The sequence below is a fragment of the Trachurus trachurus genome (genome assembly GCF_905171665.1).
Source record: "Trachurus trachurus genome assembly, chromosome: 11".
Lineage (NCBI taxonomy): Eukaryota > Metazoa > Chordata > Actinopteri > Carangiformes > Carangidae > Trachurus > Trachurus trachurus.
The window spans coordinates 17,299,218-17,312,272 of record NC_139904.1 but is presented as its reverse complement, the minus strand read 5'-3'; the positions used below and the strand labels follow the sequence as shown (position 1 = coordinate 17,312,272).

Below are 13,055 nucleotides of genomic sequence, written 5' to 3'. Positions count from 1 at the left end.
ATCACATACTAACAAACATTGTGGCGAGGTGGCTGGTTCAGCGCACGATTCATTCATTCAGCATAGCTGGGTACAGATTACAGCCTGGGACTGTATGCGCGCAAAGTAAATGTATTTGTTTAATTAATAAATTAACCCCCCGCCCCGATGCACATTGAGCATATCTGCCGAAATATCACGCTGTCAGTGACTTTCTTTTTGCTGGTTAAACTACACAGACTGTGTGAAGTACTTAATGTCAATAAACACATGCGTAAAGTTGGACATGTGTCTTTATCAGCCTCCCTGGCGCACTTCTGCATTTATTTACTACGCGATCTGTGTATAAAAGAAGGCAAATAAAATTGTAAATCCATTTCACATAATTTAATTAGAGTACATTGTCTGCTTTCATCTGGGATGACAGCGGTCCTCCGCCTCACGTTCACCTTTATATCACACACACACTCTCCCACCCCCTTTGTGATGGTGCCGGAGGACGGCAAAAAAAAAAAAAAAAAAGATGTTTACACGGCTCAACTTTATCGTGGAGCACCTTCAACTCAAATTTGGTTAAATTGCTGTTCCTCACAGTTTTTCATGGTGTTATCTGACCGTAAAGAGAAGGGAATCTTTGGTGCAGGCCTTATTTACATTGATTTGCATATTTAAATGGGGGCGTGGACAGGGAGGAGATTACCACTTCGGCATGTGCGCTCAATTCCACGTTGACTGGGATGTACAAAGGAAAAGTGCTTGGATCCATGTGTACGCACACTTTGATACATCAGATTTTCTTTGTGCGTACGACAGTTTCTGGATTTTGGCGTACGCCATGTTTCAGTATGAAATCCACGCAAGTATTGATACATGAGGCCCCAGCTGTCTGATAAATGTGGTGAAGGAAAAATTACATCCTCTTCAATAACAGTATTTAATGGAAATTGTACATCAAATTTGCATGTACGACGTACAGTGAATAGGTAAATGCACTTAATTACAGTCCACTCCACAAACAGCTACAACACAACACGTCACTCTTTGTTGTAATTAAGCCAAAGTTCAATGTTACTGCTGACATTCTTCAATATGAAAATGTGGACGGTGATGACAGAGGCCAGAGGCAGATGGAGCAGAAATAGACAAGTAAACAGGCCAACAGTTGGGGCATCAGACAAACTGAGACACAAACAGAGACAGGTAATCAGAAACAGATGCTCAGGTGGACATCCAGCCAGCAAGTGAGACAGACAGACAGCTGGTTCGGTGTGTGGGGGGACTGAGTGACGAGAGAGACACACTGACAGAGGAGACATTTGGGTATACAAGAGGCCTCCTGCTGTTCTCTCTGAGACAGACAACTTAGAGGGACAGAGCTGAGCTTATACCCCCTGTGACTGTCACTGTCTGAGACAACACGCCGGCTCAGGAAAGATTTGGGAGGAATTTTTTTGGGGGGTAGCATGTGGTGTTGTTGAATTGACTGGGATCACGAGACATTATATCCCTTTTCAACTGCCCATCAAGTGGAAGGCTGAGGCCGATGGCTGTTAAGTGATTACTGTGTATGACCCCGAGCAAACTGTGGTCTATGGGTTTCTTTTTAATGAAAGCGTCAAACAAAACTGAATAGTGCCACATCAACAAAATATGCTTTCATTCTTTAACTGTGCAACATGCTTTATGGATAACTATCTGCTTAATGGGAACGGCTCTCGGAAAATATGTGACAGTCATGTGCTTAGACTTCAAAGAAGATGACACAAGACTTTACTGCCCTGTGACCTTTTGGATTTTTACAAGTCAGAAGTGTGACTGCAGAGTGTCGCTGAAATCAGACTATTCAAAAAAAGAGGTTCTTGATATATGAGAACAAGGCCAGCGGGCCTGAAAGAGGAGAGTATTAAGCTCTCCTTTTCAGATGTCGAGTTCATGTTCTTGTAACCAGTTCACTGACTCTTGAGCATCCGGTGAGAGAGCGATAGATGAGGGCGAGAGACAGGGAGAAGATGAAAGAAAATATGAGCAGGGTAGAGGAGAATTGAGTCAGTAAGATAGAGATTGATGACTGATAGGAAGATGAGAAAAGGCTTACAGAGAGAGAGGGGGAGGGGGAGAGGGGCGGTAATCCCCCCAAAAAAAAGCCAAGAGAGAGAGAGGCTGTAGGTTTGTGGGCTGAGATAAAGATGAGGAGGTACTGTAAGGGGAGGAAAGAGAGATGGCAGTGGCACCACACTCGCCTGCAGCATGACCTTCCCCAGTGTCCCCTCTCAAGGACAAAGTGTCATCTGTTAACTGTATCCATTCCCAGATGGCTTATCTGTAGTAAACTAGTGTCCAAAAAATGATATTCATTGCTTCTCAACCCACCTTATCAGTTAAATAAACACTCCTTGGGGGATAAAAATTTCCACCCCCTGACTTTTGTCCACTTGCACTGGCTACTGCTTGGATCTGCTGAGGCCAGCTTTTCTCAGCGCTATAGGTACTAAAAACCAGTAACTGTCGGGGGTGGGCCGGATTTTGCACCACATGCTGCACAGACAGTACAAAGCTCACTAAGGGCAGTGAAGGGGAGAAACTTTACCACGGGCTGCTGCTTGCTTGTATGTGTTTAATTAATGGTAATGTTCTCTCAATGTTTGCAGGCGGATTATTTTTCAAAACACCAAGAGTGTAACAGTTATCATGTGTATACATATTAAGTCCAAATCCAACCATTACCCAGGCAACCACAAAAAAACATAAACAAAATTTACTAATTCTGTTTGTGAGCCTCCAGCCTTTTTTAGGGTTGCTTTATAGTTTGGCGTGAAGAATTGATGCAACTTTCCATTGCAAAGTTTAATTTTCTTGTTCTGAACTTGAACAGAGTTACTACTGAGGTACAACACTTAGCTAAATACGAGTACAGGAGTTACCTATTTGTCTTTTACTTTTACTGTCTATTACTTCTGTGAAAACATTGACAACCCTTGCGTAAACGTGTTATCTGAAAATATGAAAAACCTTAAACACATACAAAAAGAAAATCCAAATACACAGTGTAAAAAAAACCCGAAATATATTGTTTAATCTATTCAATTAATTTACAAATAAATGAATAACATTTTGTGGATACATTCCTAATAATCAGCCTTGAAAAGGATTTTCGAATCAATTTTCTATTTGTGAAAAGAAGAATTTTTGCATCTCAATTATCTGCTTTTGGAAAAATCCATTTGAATTACTTTGCCACTGTACTGAGGACGCCATTTTCACTTTTCAAAATAAGAGCATACACTGTCCTGCTGTTCTTTTGATAATGGTACCTACTGTTAGCATCTTAGCACTTCACTTTAACATCAGAAAATGTTAGCTGAAAGGTAAAGGGCTGAAAGGTTGGGCCTGCAATATATATAGGCCTATACATATAATAATCAATTAATAATTTCATCCGTAAACATCTATAATTGGTTGTATTTATTAACCTAATTATCAACTGTCAAAAGTCTAAAGCAAAAACATATATAAATGTACAATGATGTAAGACAGAGGAAAACAACACATTCTTACATGGTAGAAACTGCAGCTGAAATCAACCATTCATTTCAGCTCCATCTCATACTGCCAACACATCTATCATGTGACTGAGGGGCCGATACAGCAATCTTTAACCCAAGAAGGTGACACATTAGGATTTACTCAAATTCAAGATGTGGTGGCTGAGTCCTGTTAGAATTATGTGTGGCCAGAAGGGACGTCCAGCACACAAAAGTATTTCATGTTATTTTCTTTCTTTCTTTTTTTTGTGTGAAATACACACATTCACACACAGAGCTCTATTTCAGAGAAGTTCCCTTTTTGAGATATGTCTGGGAATAAATTCACATCTTTCTTTCCCAAAGTCACATGACTGTTTGGTATACTGCCTTAGCGATATTTAGAAATCGATTATTTTACTATTCATTTTATTCAAAAGTGAAATATCAGCTGCAACTGCACTGTTCCAGTTTTCGTCCTGGCCTGTGTACTGGGCTCTAAAGATAAAATATACCTACCTGGCGACAGCAGAGCAAGTGTATGTGCTGGCGTGCGTGTCTGCACTACAGCACAGGCACATATAATCAGTGGCTAATAACAACACGGTGGGAGTCGCTGCCCCACCGTAAATCAATGGGCAAAATAATTGCTAATACACTGGTTATCGATTAGTGTGCCCGCCATGCACTCATTTTCTGGGGCGACTGTAGCTAAGCGCTAACGCAGTGACAAGGGTAAAGTGTTATTTCTCAGAAAGGCACACAGGCAGACAGCTGGGCAGGAAAAAATGACTACAGGGCCCCGGCAGTAATTCTTAATTGACACCTGTCAGAGCGATGGCAGCAGTCACAGCTGCTGCAGGAGAACGTCTACCCAAGTCCTGTTCATCTGTCACTTTTAATACCTTTTCTTCACAGACTCTCGTTCTCTCCCTCTGTTGTCTTTTTCCCCCCCTTCGTCTCTCTCTCTCTCACCCACACCCCTGCTTCAACCCAGATGTTCAAGGCTGGTTAACAGAAGCAACTCAACTTCAAGGCCGGGCAGCGCAGGGCCTCCAGCAGCAGCAGCTCACTCACTCCACTGCTGTTTTTTAATGCTTAGTTTGTGGATCAAAGGCAGTTTTTCGGTCTTAGCTTAACTGACTTAGCACTTGACTCAAGTATCGGCAATGAGAGAGAGCCAGAGATTCAATAAAAAGAGAGTACTGAGAATAATTTAAACCTCACTGTGCCTGCTCTGGTGGTCATGTATCTCCAGTCTTATCTCTAGCTTGATCACTATGATTACGGCAACAGGCGCCGCCTCAGTGGCAATTTCTAATACATCAAGTGCAGAACAGGAAAAAAAAAAAAACAGCTCAGTAATATCTTAGATCACTGGAGCAAAATGCAGACACCAATATCTGAGAGAGTCCTTCTGGCTTTGGACAAATTCGATCACAGCAGCCAACTCTGGTTCACTCTGTCTCTCCAGTAACAGCATCTGTCTGGTGTACAGTGCATCAATCACACAAGGACACACACAGCACATACTGTACACCCATTTGACATCACTGTGGATTTGATAATTAGAAACATGTACAGTTGTACTTGGATGACAAAAGCACATAAGACAGCTGTAGTGAAAAAGTCAGGGCACGGCAAAAACACACGCACTAAACACAGTGTGTATACAACAGTGGAAGTAGTCCAGACAGGGGCTCCCCTGAGTGCACATTGACCTCTGAGTGTACCCTGGACCTCCCGTCTTCTTGCCTTAAATCACGACTTGCCATTTTTCTCTTTCTTCTGTGCGTCTTTCTCTCCTTTCTCCACACTTGCATTCTCTTTGTCTGCATCTGAAACTGCTGCAGCTATAGGAAAAACTCCAATGTTTGTGTGTGAAGAGCCAAATGAATGCAGCTGGCCCACTTTGGGTGCCTGATTGCCCACAATACTTTGTTGGTTTGCCACACACACACCAGCGTACGGTCACAGTGAGAACATTAGAAATGCGCAGCTGCAAGCGCAGTTTCGCTCGTCTAAAATCGTGTCTAATAACTGGAACTCTTCGTTTCTTGATGTTAAAAATAAAAAAATGACCATGATAAATCCCTAAGGCCTGACCGCTGAGCCATGTATGCACACAACCACGTATGCTGTGTGAAATCCATGTGTTTGTGTTGGACTCGGGGTTTGAATTGTACCAACAGAATTTAATTTATTATCCCCTGCCTTTGCTTTCACTCTCCTCTCCTTTCATTACAACAGCTATTTTACTCAATCAGCAGCAAAACTTCGCCAGGTCAGTTGTGTACGCTTCACTGTAATTAGCAACCGGTGCCCTAAACCCCCTTAAGGACAGCCATGTGGATGATTTCATTCTTGTTATTATTCCTGTTATTATCTTACATCCCCGACTGTACATTGTGGCTTTTGTTTTGCAGCTGTTTTGAATTGTGGCCAGGATATCTTTGTGAATGGAAAACAGGCACAGTGAAAATCAGAGACAATAAATAAGTGCAGGATGTATTTAAGTCTGAGGATGCTAGTGAGTTGGATTCCTGTGAAAATGACCTTGCTCTCTGTATTTCTTTGTCAAATCTCCTCGCGTCGTGCTTGAGTGAAAATCCAGGTTTTCCTGCTTCCTCTGAACCTCATTAAGCGCGGGGATAGTTTTACCTCGCGACTGCAGCTCTGAATGCCTTTACATCGTCACCCTGCTGGCGAGCCTAATTCCCACATATTTTCAATTCGACCCTCTCTTTTCCATAAGAGCAGTCATCGATCTTCATTTGTCACTTAACCTCCACGAAGATGAGGACAGAGAGCGCGGTTGTGCGAGTGTGCGTATTAGTGTGTGTCTTTGATTTCCTGGAGGCCTACCGGCTCTGACAACACATGCAAATGAAACTACGGGTGTAGTGGAGTGTGGCATAGCAAATACATCCACTGACTCCTTCAGTCAATGTCACCTGTTAATGACACTTTACATACACTGCCTTATCACCACATCAGAATATTTCACATTCACACACACGCACACACTCACAGGGCTGCACAAATACCTCATCTTGCTTAGTGATGCAGAGTCGTACACACACACACACACAAACACACCGACTTGCTCTGCTCTCATCTGTACTTTTCACTTCTAATATATATATCTTTTTTTCGCATAACGTAGCTTCAACTCCTGACAAATGTCATTAAATACTTTATCAGAAGCGTCCTGATAAAACCAACACAAGGTTCTAATAGTCATCTTTTGGTGCTGGCTGCTTAGTTGACAGGTGCCGTGAGCTAAATTTCAGCAGAGGAAATACAATGCAAAGTATAACAACAACAAAATGTACCAATGCTGCTCGTCTTAGAACTTTGTTCCTGTTCTGTCAAACAAACCAAAAAGCTGTTACCAGAAAGATCAGAGGGAAAAGGAAAGTATTAAGAGAAATCTCTCACATTCACAGGAAGCCACTTTTACTTTCTTAAACTATTTAAACTACTTATTAAACTACTTATATTACTGGTATGAACTGGTTCACGCACTAATCATCCAAACTTGGGACTACAAGCGCTCATATAACCTTGTTACAGGACTGCTGGTGTCCGCCAGTGTGTTGGCTTTACGAGTCACACACACTTCGATTTGTCACGTCACACTGCGAGCAACCTCTGCTGTTGTGTTTACACCGGAACAACTGGGGGTGGGCATATGAGAAGTGGCTAACGCCGAGTTGATTATATCAAGGCAGCTTGCAGACTTGACACCTTGCTGAATTTGTCAGCATTAATCGGTGGGGCCCTGTCACTGATCCGTCAGCTACCTGGATAATTAGGGACCACGGCTAACGATGCCGTCGGGAAGAAGGAAAGCTCACTACCACCACCACCACCACCACCAACCCACCCCACCCACCCAGCAACCCTCAAGACATAATTAAGAGGCTCTTTTTGCATTGAGGTAGTGATAGTGGCAGTAACGTGGGATGTGTTTAGGGAAAAAGAGAGCAGCCACTGATGTCAGTGGAGACGCTCTCAAAGGCAGAGCCACTACTGTCTGTTGCATTCTGTTGAATCAGTGTGCAGCTCATCGTGGATACGAGCTGGACAAATGGTGCAGAGTGCTTTAATTAACTCTGTGTTGTGCTGAAGCTAAAGACACATCATTAAAATGCAGCACTTAAGTTATAGGAGGCAGAGAGTAATGTATATCAAAGAAATGAACAGCACCAACAGTGTGTGATGGTTACCTGAGTGTCTGATTTATGTTTAAACTTCTTAATTAGTGGCATCAGTGTGTGGCACACACACACACAAAGCAGCCAGGTGCCTCACATTTCTATCAAGAGAGCAGACAAAAGGAAACTAATTACGATCTTCAGGTATGAAGGGACACATTTCCACACAGTCACGTTTGACAGTATCACAGCATGTCACTGTCTCTCCCTTCATGACTTGCACTAATTCTGTCAGTACAAAAACTGCTCATGGACTGTGTCCTGGTCCATCCCACTGTGGATCGCCCCGCCTCCTCTCCTAGTGCTGTCTCAATCACTAAAACTGGATGTTGTGCAGGAAAGGTAGTAAAAAGAATATGTATATTTTCTAAGCTAGACCTTTTTAACTCCTGTGGAATAAATTTAGCCCAGTGTCACACTGCAATCAGGCTGACATGTTGAATGATTAGTTGACAGATTCATTACTTAGAGTGACAGTGTTTGATTTAAGATATTGTGGCTGGCAAACTAAAAGCGAGAGTAGACGTGCTGCAATACCATTAATTTTCCAACAGCAATCAAAACTGTGACCTCACTAACATAGAATTATGGCTTCTTTGTATATCTCAGATACAGTATCTTGCATCCCCCAATGAAACTGATTCCCGGTTATTCAGCTATAATGAGTTCGACATGTTGTCATATTCAAACATGCTAATACGGCAAACAGTCAGAAATCACACAGGATCCTTTCAACAGTGATAAAAATAGGGGCTTAGGTGTCAAAGGTCACCTCCTGAAACTGTGATTTCTGCACTTACTATCAAACTCTTTCATGTCCCTCCTCTCTGAATGTAACCGTGATGATGTGCAGCACTTCAACTACAGCTGCAACAAACTCATTGATTAAATGATTAGAAAAAATAAATATTAAAAAATTCCACTTTGACATCTTGCTTTTTTTGTAAGATGGATAAATATTCAAGTAACAGCCAATCTTTCTGTGTGTGAACCTCCAACCACTTATTGTTTGGCTTTATTTCCATTGTTAAGTGAAAAGTTGTTGCATATTATTTGTCTGTTGCACAACAAATCAATCAATTGGCTAATAGTTTCAGCACTACCTCGAGTGACACAAAATCAAATGTAAGATTGGGACAGAACACAAGTTAAATGTCAAATATATATTTATTTGGAACAGATAAATAAAGGTAAAACTTCAAGTCGCTGTCTCAAAACAGTTGTATAATTGCAGCTCTCATTACATTTTATTCTCGTCTTGATTATTGTAATTGGATATTACTGCATTATTTATCTATCATTAATTACCTGAGCTCCTGTGAGAAATACCTCAAAACAGCTGCACTTCAGCGAGAGAAGACAAAAAAAAAAAAAAAAAGGAAAATGACGACAAATGACTGCAGCAAAAGTCTCTGCTGCTCAAATAGCACTGCACTGAACTCAACTGCCAAAACTAACAGATGCAGTAATGTGGTTCCAAATGAAAGAACACTGATGTATTGTCACTGGTCATAATCTAGATAGGGTACAGCGCCATTACAGGGTCTAAAATCATCACTGTGACTGATGAAACAGCGCCCATTTGAAATGGCATACAAAGAGCCATTGAAACTCTGTCTCTGAGGGGTGTATGCAACATTTTGTTTTAGTGCAACTCCAAAGTGACAAATCTGGGTTGTGGAAATATCTGGTAATGCATTATAAAAATAGCTTGCATTTATAGGTGTGTACACCGTTTTACTGTTGAAAGTACACACACACACACACACACACACACACACACACACACACACACACACACACACACACACACACACACACACACACACACACACACACACACACACACACACACACACACACACACACACACACACACACACACCAGTAGAGGTGTTAAAGTTGAAGTTAAAGCACTGGAAATAATGTACAGACAAAGTCTGCCAAGTTGGGATTGACCATTACAGCGTGTGATGTATGTGTCTGTCACAAAAACAGACAATTAAATCAATATTCAAAAGCTGAGAGGGAATGGGGCCACTTCAGAGCTCGGCTGAACGACCACAGCAGGCAGGAAAACAGAGAAAACAACACTTTTTCCTCTATCTTTGGGGGATTTCACCAGCATTTGTAGCAGAGGTAGAAACAGACACTATTCATTTTCACTGTGCAGGCTCGTTCTTCAAACACATTTCTCTCTATCCATCACTAAAGCCTCGCGTCAATTAGAAATTACAGCCCCACCGAGTTCAAAGTCTTTCCGTCACAACCTTGATTAAGTCTGCTTAACCTCACATTTCCACCGCCTGCTTAACATTCTACAGCTGTTTTATTCAGCTTTGGTCATTACTGCATGAACTTCAAAGGTTCCTCTTTTCCCGTCATTTGGAAATGCATGTCAATCACACACATCTCCCAGGGACATCAAATGGATTCAGGCAAACATGCGATTCTCTCGCACAGCAGCTCACGTCTGGTCAACTAAACGATGACGGTGAGGCCCAACTGTCAAAACCTAAAATGCTGTGGCACTGAATTCCTCTCTATGATACGACTTCATATCGTATTATTTACTTTTGCTGGGGTACTTTCTGTGAGGAAAAAATGATTAAATGTGAACTTTGAACACGTTATATAGACTCTCACTTAAAACACGCTAACGTTTTAATGTTGTAGTTACATTTGCTGTTAAATATTTGGAAAATTATAGGTTTTTAATACAAGAAAGTTGATTGTTAGCAATTTAATTATACTAAAGTTGATTTTCACATTGCATGAGGGTCAATAATATTCTCCTAGTGACTTACTGAGCCGGGTTGTTGTACACAGTAGTGATTTCATATATACTAACCCCTTATTTATCACTGTCACATTCATAGTAAGTGTCATAAACACATCATTTTGCTGCTGTATCAGTATCTTTAACATTTAAGCCAACTTTACGACACTTCCTGTTTCTAAGGAATGAGCACAAAGGTCATGTCAGCAGTTTGCAGTGACCATTAGAGGTATAACCTCCCCACTTCACCCTGCAGTGTTTTAGGGCTATTTCTGTATGAGATGCTTCCCTGTGATCTCGCTACGCCCCAGCACCCCTCCTCCCCTCCTCCCTTGTTCCCTCCCCCTTGGGTATTAATCGCAAAGTATTTATCCCGCTTGAGAACTTTTCTTTCAATTTGTCTTTTCTTTGCTCCTCGGCGGGGGCAAAAAGTTATCCTTTGAGGGAGTCCAGCTGCCGGGCGCATGCGTGTCTCTATGGTGAATGATTTACTGATGTTTATCAGGAATGAATAGATCAAAGGAAGTCGCATGACAGGCGATCAATCAAGCATCAAATCAAGGATGGCAATCCCAGAGCGGAACACAAGCTGAAAATATGCCACTTTTCTCTTTTTTCTCCCCTTTTCTTTTCTTTTCACTCTCTTTTTTTTAAACTGGCACTAACACATCAAACGCGTTAGCCTGTAAAAATGAGATAAGATGAGCTTTGTTTGGAGAACTTGGATGCTGGCAAACCTAGTGGAGGATCAGCTTTAAAGCGTTTGAAACTGAAGTGCAGCTGAGCGCGTTCATTTCTCACTGGCAGATTTTGGCACCGGAGCGTATGGCTGCGTAAAAATGAAACAATACTGTTGCCAGTCAAACGTGCCTTCTTAGATTAGTAGAAATAAACTCATTACGGGCTGCTGAGACGATGCACAAGTCAAGCATCGTAACTCCACTGAACGCACCACACTGAACAAGACTCACGGCTTAACAGTGATAGAGAAGAGTGTTGTCTATAGGTCCTGTTGTCCTTGTATTGTGTCCTGCACCAGGCCTGTATACACTGCTGAGTAAACTTGTCTGAGTGTGTGCAGATAACCTGGTTTGTTTGGAGAATAACGTGTGTGTGCATGTGATTGTGTGTGTGTTTCTAATGGAGGAGGTGTTTGTTTGCAGAGCCGGGGCTTACCTGATGACCGCCGCGGTGCTTGCTGCTTTCTCCTCGGCATGCTGCTGCAAGACTTTCCGCTTGACTTTTCATGCAGAGATCAAAATAGCGGACGGAGCTGGAGAGGAAACCAGTGTAAACGGGAGGAAATCAAAGCCAGTAAAGCGTTTTCCCCTCAGTTCTTCGGCGGGATGATGAGAATTACAGTGCAGATCCCTCGCAGGGGTAGGGGAGGTGAAGAAGTCTCTCTTTCTTATTATTTTATGTTTTTGTCAGTCGGTTATGTCCGGTGAGAAAACGGAAGACTACGGAAGGATTTAAGAGCTAAACGGGCTCGTCCATTAACTTCTGCCGATCACATAAACTCATCGCAGGCTGAGTGGGTGAGAGGAGGAATAAAAAAAAAGAAGAACAGAAGCTCCGTGCGGATCTCAGTCTTATCGAGCAGGGATATGGACAGCTGCCTGAGCCCCCTTCTCCGCGTTCCCATCAAAAGAGGTTTACACCCCCTCCTCACCGGACTATTTCATACCTCTGTTCACAGCAGACGTGAAGGAAAACGGAGCTTCTCTTCTCTTCTCTCCTCTCCTTTTGCGCTGTAACTCACTCGGTGGTGGAGATGAGTCCAAACTGCTGCTTCTGCTGCTGCTGCTGCTGCTGCTTCTGCTCCTGTGGTGTGTCTCTGCCCTGCGTCCGTCCAGGTGCCAGCTTCGCTCTTTTTTTTTTTTTTTTTTTTTGGAGGGAGAGGGGAAATAAAAGAAAATCAGAAAAAAGGGAGAGAGGAAAGAGTGACACGTTAGTCGAGCTGGGTGTATGTCAATCAGTCAAGTATACTGTATGTGTGTCTATGTGAGTGAGTGTGTGTGCGCGCAGCGTTCAGCTTCGTCCCCGTCTCTGTGAAAAACACCCCCTGGATAATGAAATACTCACATATACACTGTCCGCCCGATTGTCAACATGGACACTTGACGAATTTCTCAGAAAGTCAGGAGAAAACAGAGCAGGGCAGGCCCGCCCTCTGAGCCGCAGACTGTGAGCTGCTGCTGCTGCTGTTGTTCTTACTCTTCCCTGTTGTTGTTGTTGTTTTGTTGTTGTTTTTTTTGTCTCTTTATTATTATTATTTATTCTCAAAAGCGCAACGAGCGATCCCCCGGATATTCTCCGCAGTGGAAATGTGCGCACATTGGTGATGCGCGGTGCGTTCAGACAGCTCCCCACTGATAGACAGACACATCCAGCTGCCTTTCCGGCCTCTCCTTTACTCCACCCCTCCACAAGCGTCACCCTGACAGTCAGAGCCCACCTGTCAATCCGCTGCTCTAATTATTCACTGGGATGGCTTTCATTTCAACGCCTTCCTGTCCCACCCTCCCCACCCACCCCCTCTCGCATACACACACA

General features: G+C 42.7%; 1 protein-coding gene across 1 annotated transcript in view; it reads right to left on the bottom strand.

The window, feature by feature from the left end:
* The window catches only part of tshz1 (teashirt zinc finger homeobox 1), a gene marked incomplete at both ends in the record, with an annotated part of 29,605 nt that extends 17,890 nt beyond the window's left edge, over positions 1 to 11,715 (bottom strand). The window contains one exon of the mRNA XM_083982580.1: positions 11,676 to 11,715. Coding sequence (XP_083838706.1) covers positions 11,676 to 11,715 — 40 coding nt within the window. The remainder of the gene's footprint in view (positions 1 to 11,675) is intronic.
* Positions 11,716 to 13,055: the final 1,340 nt, after the last annotated feature.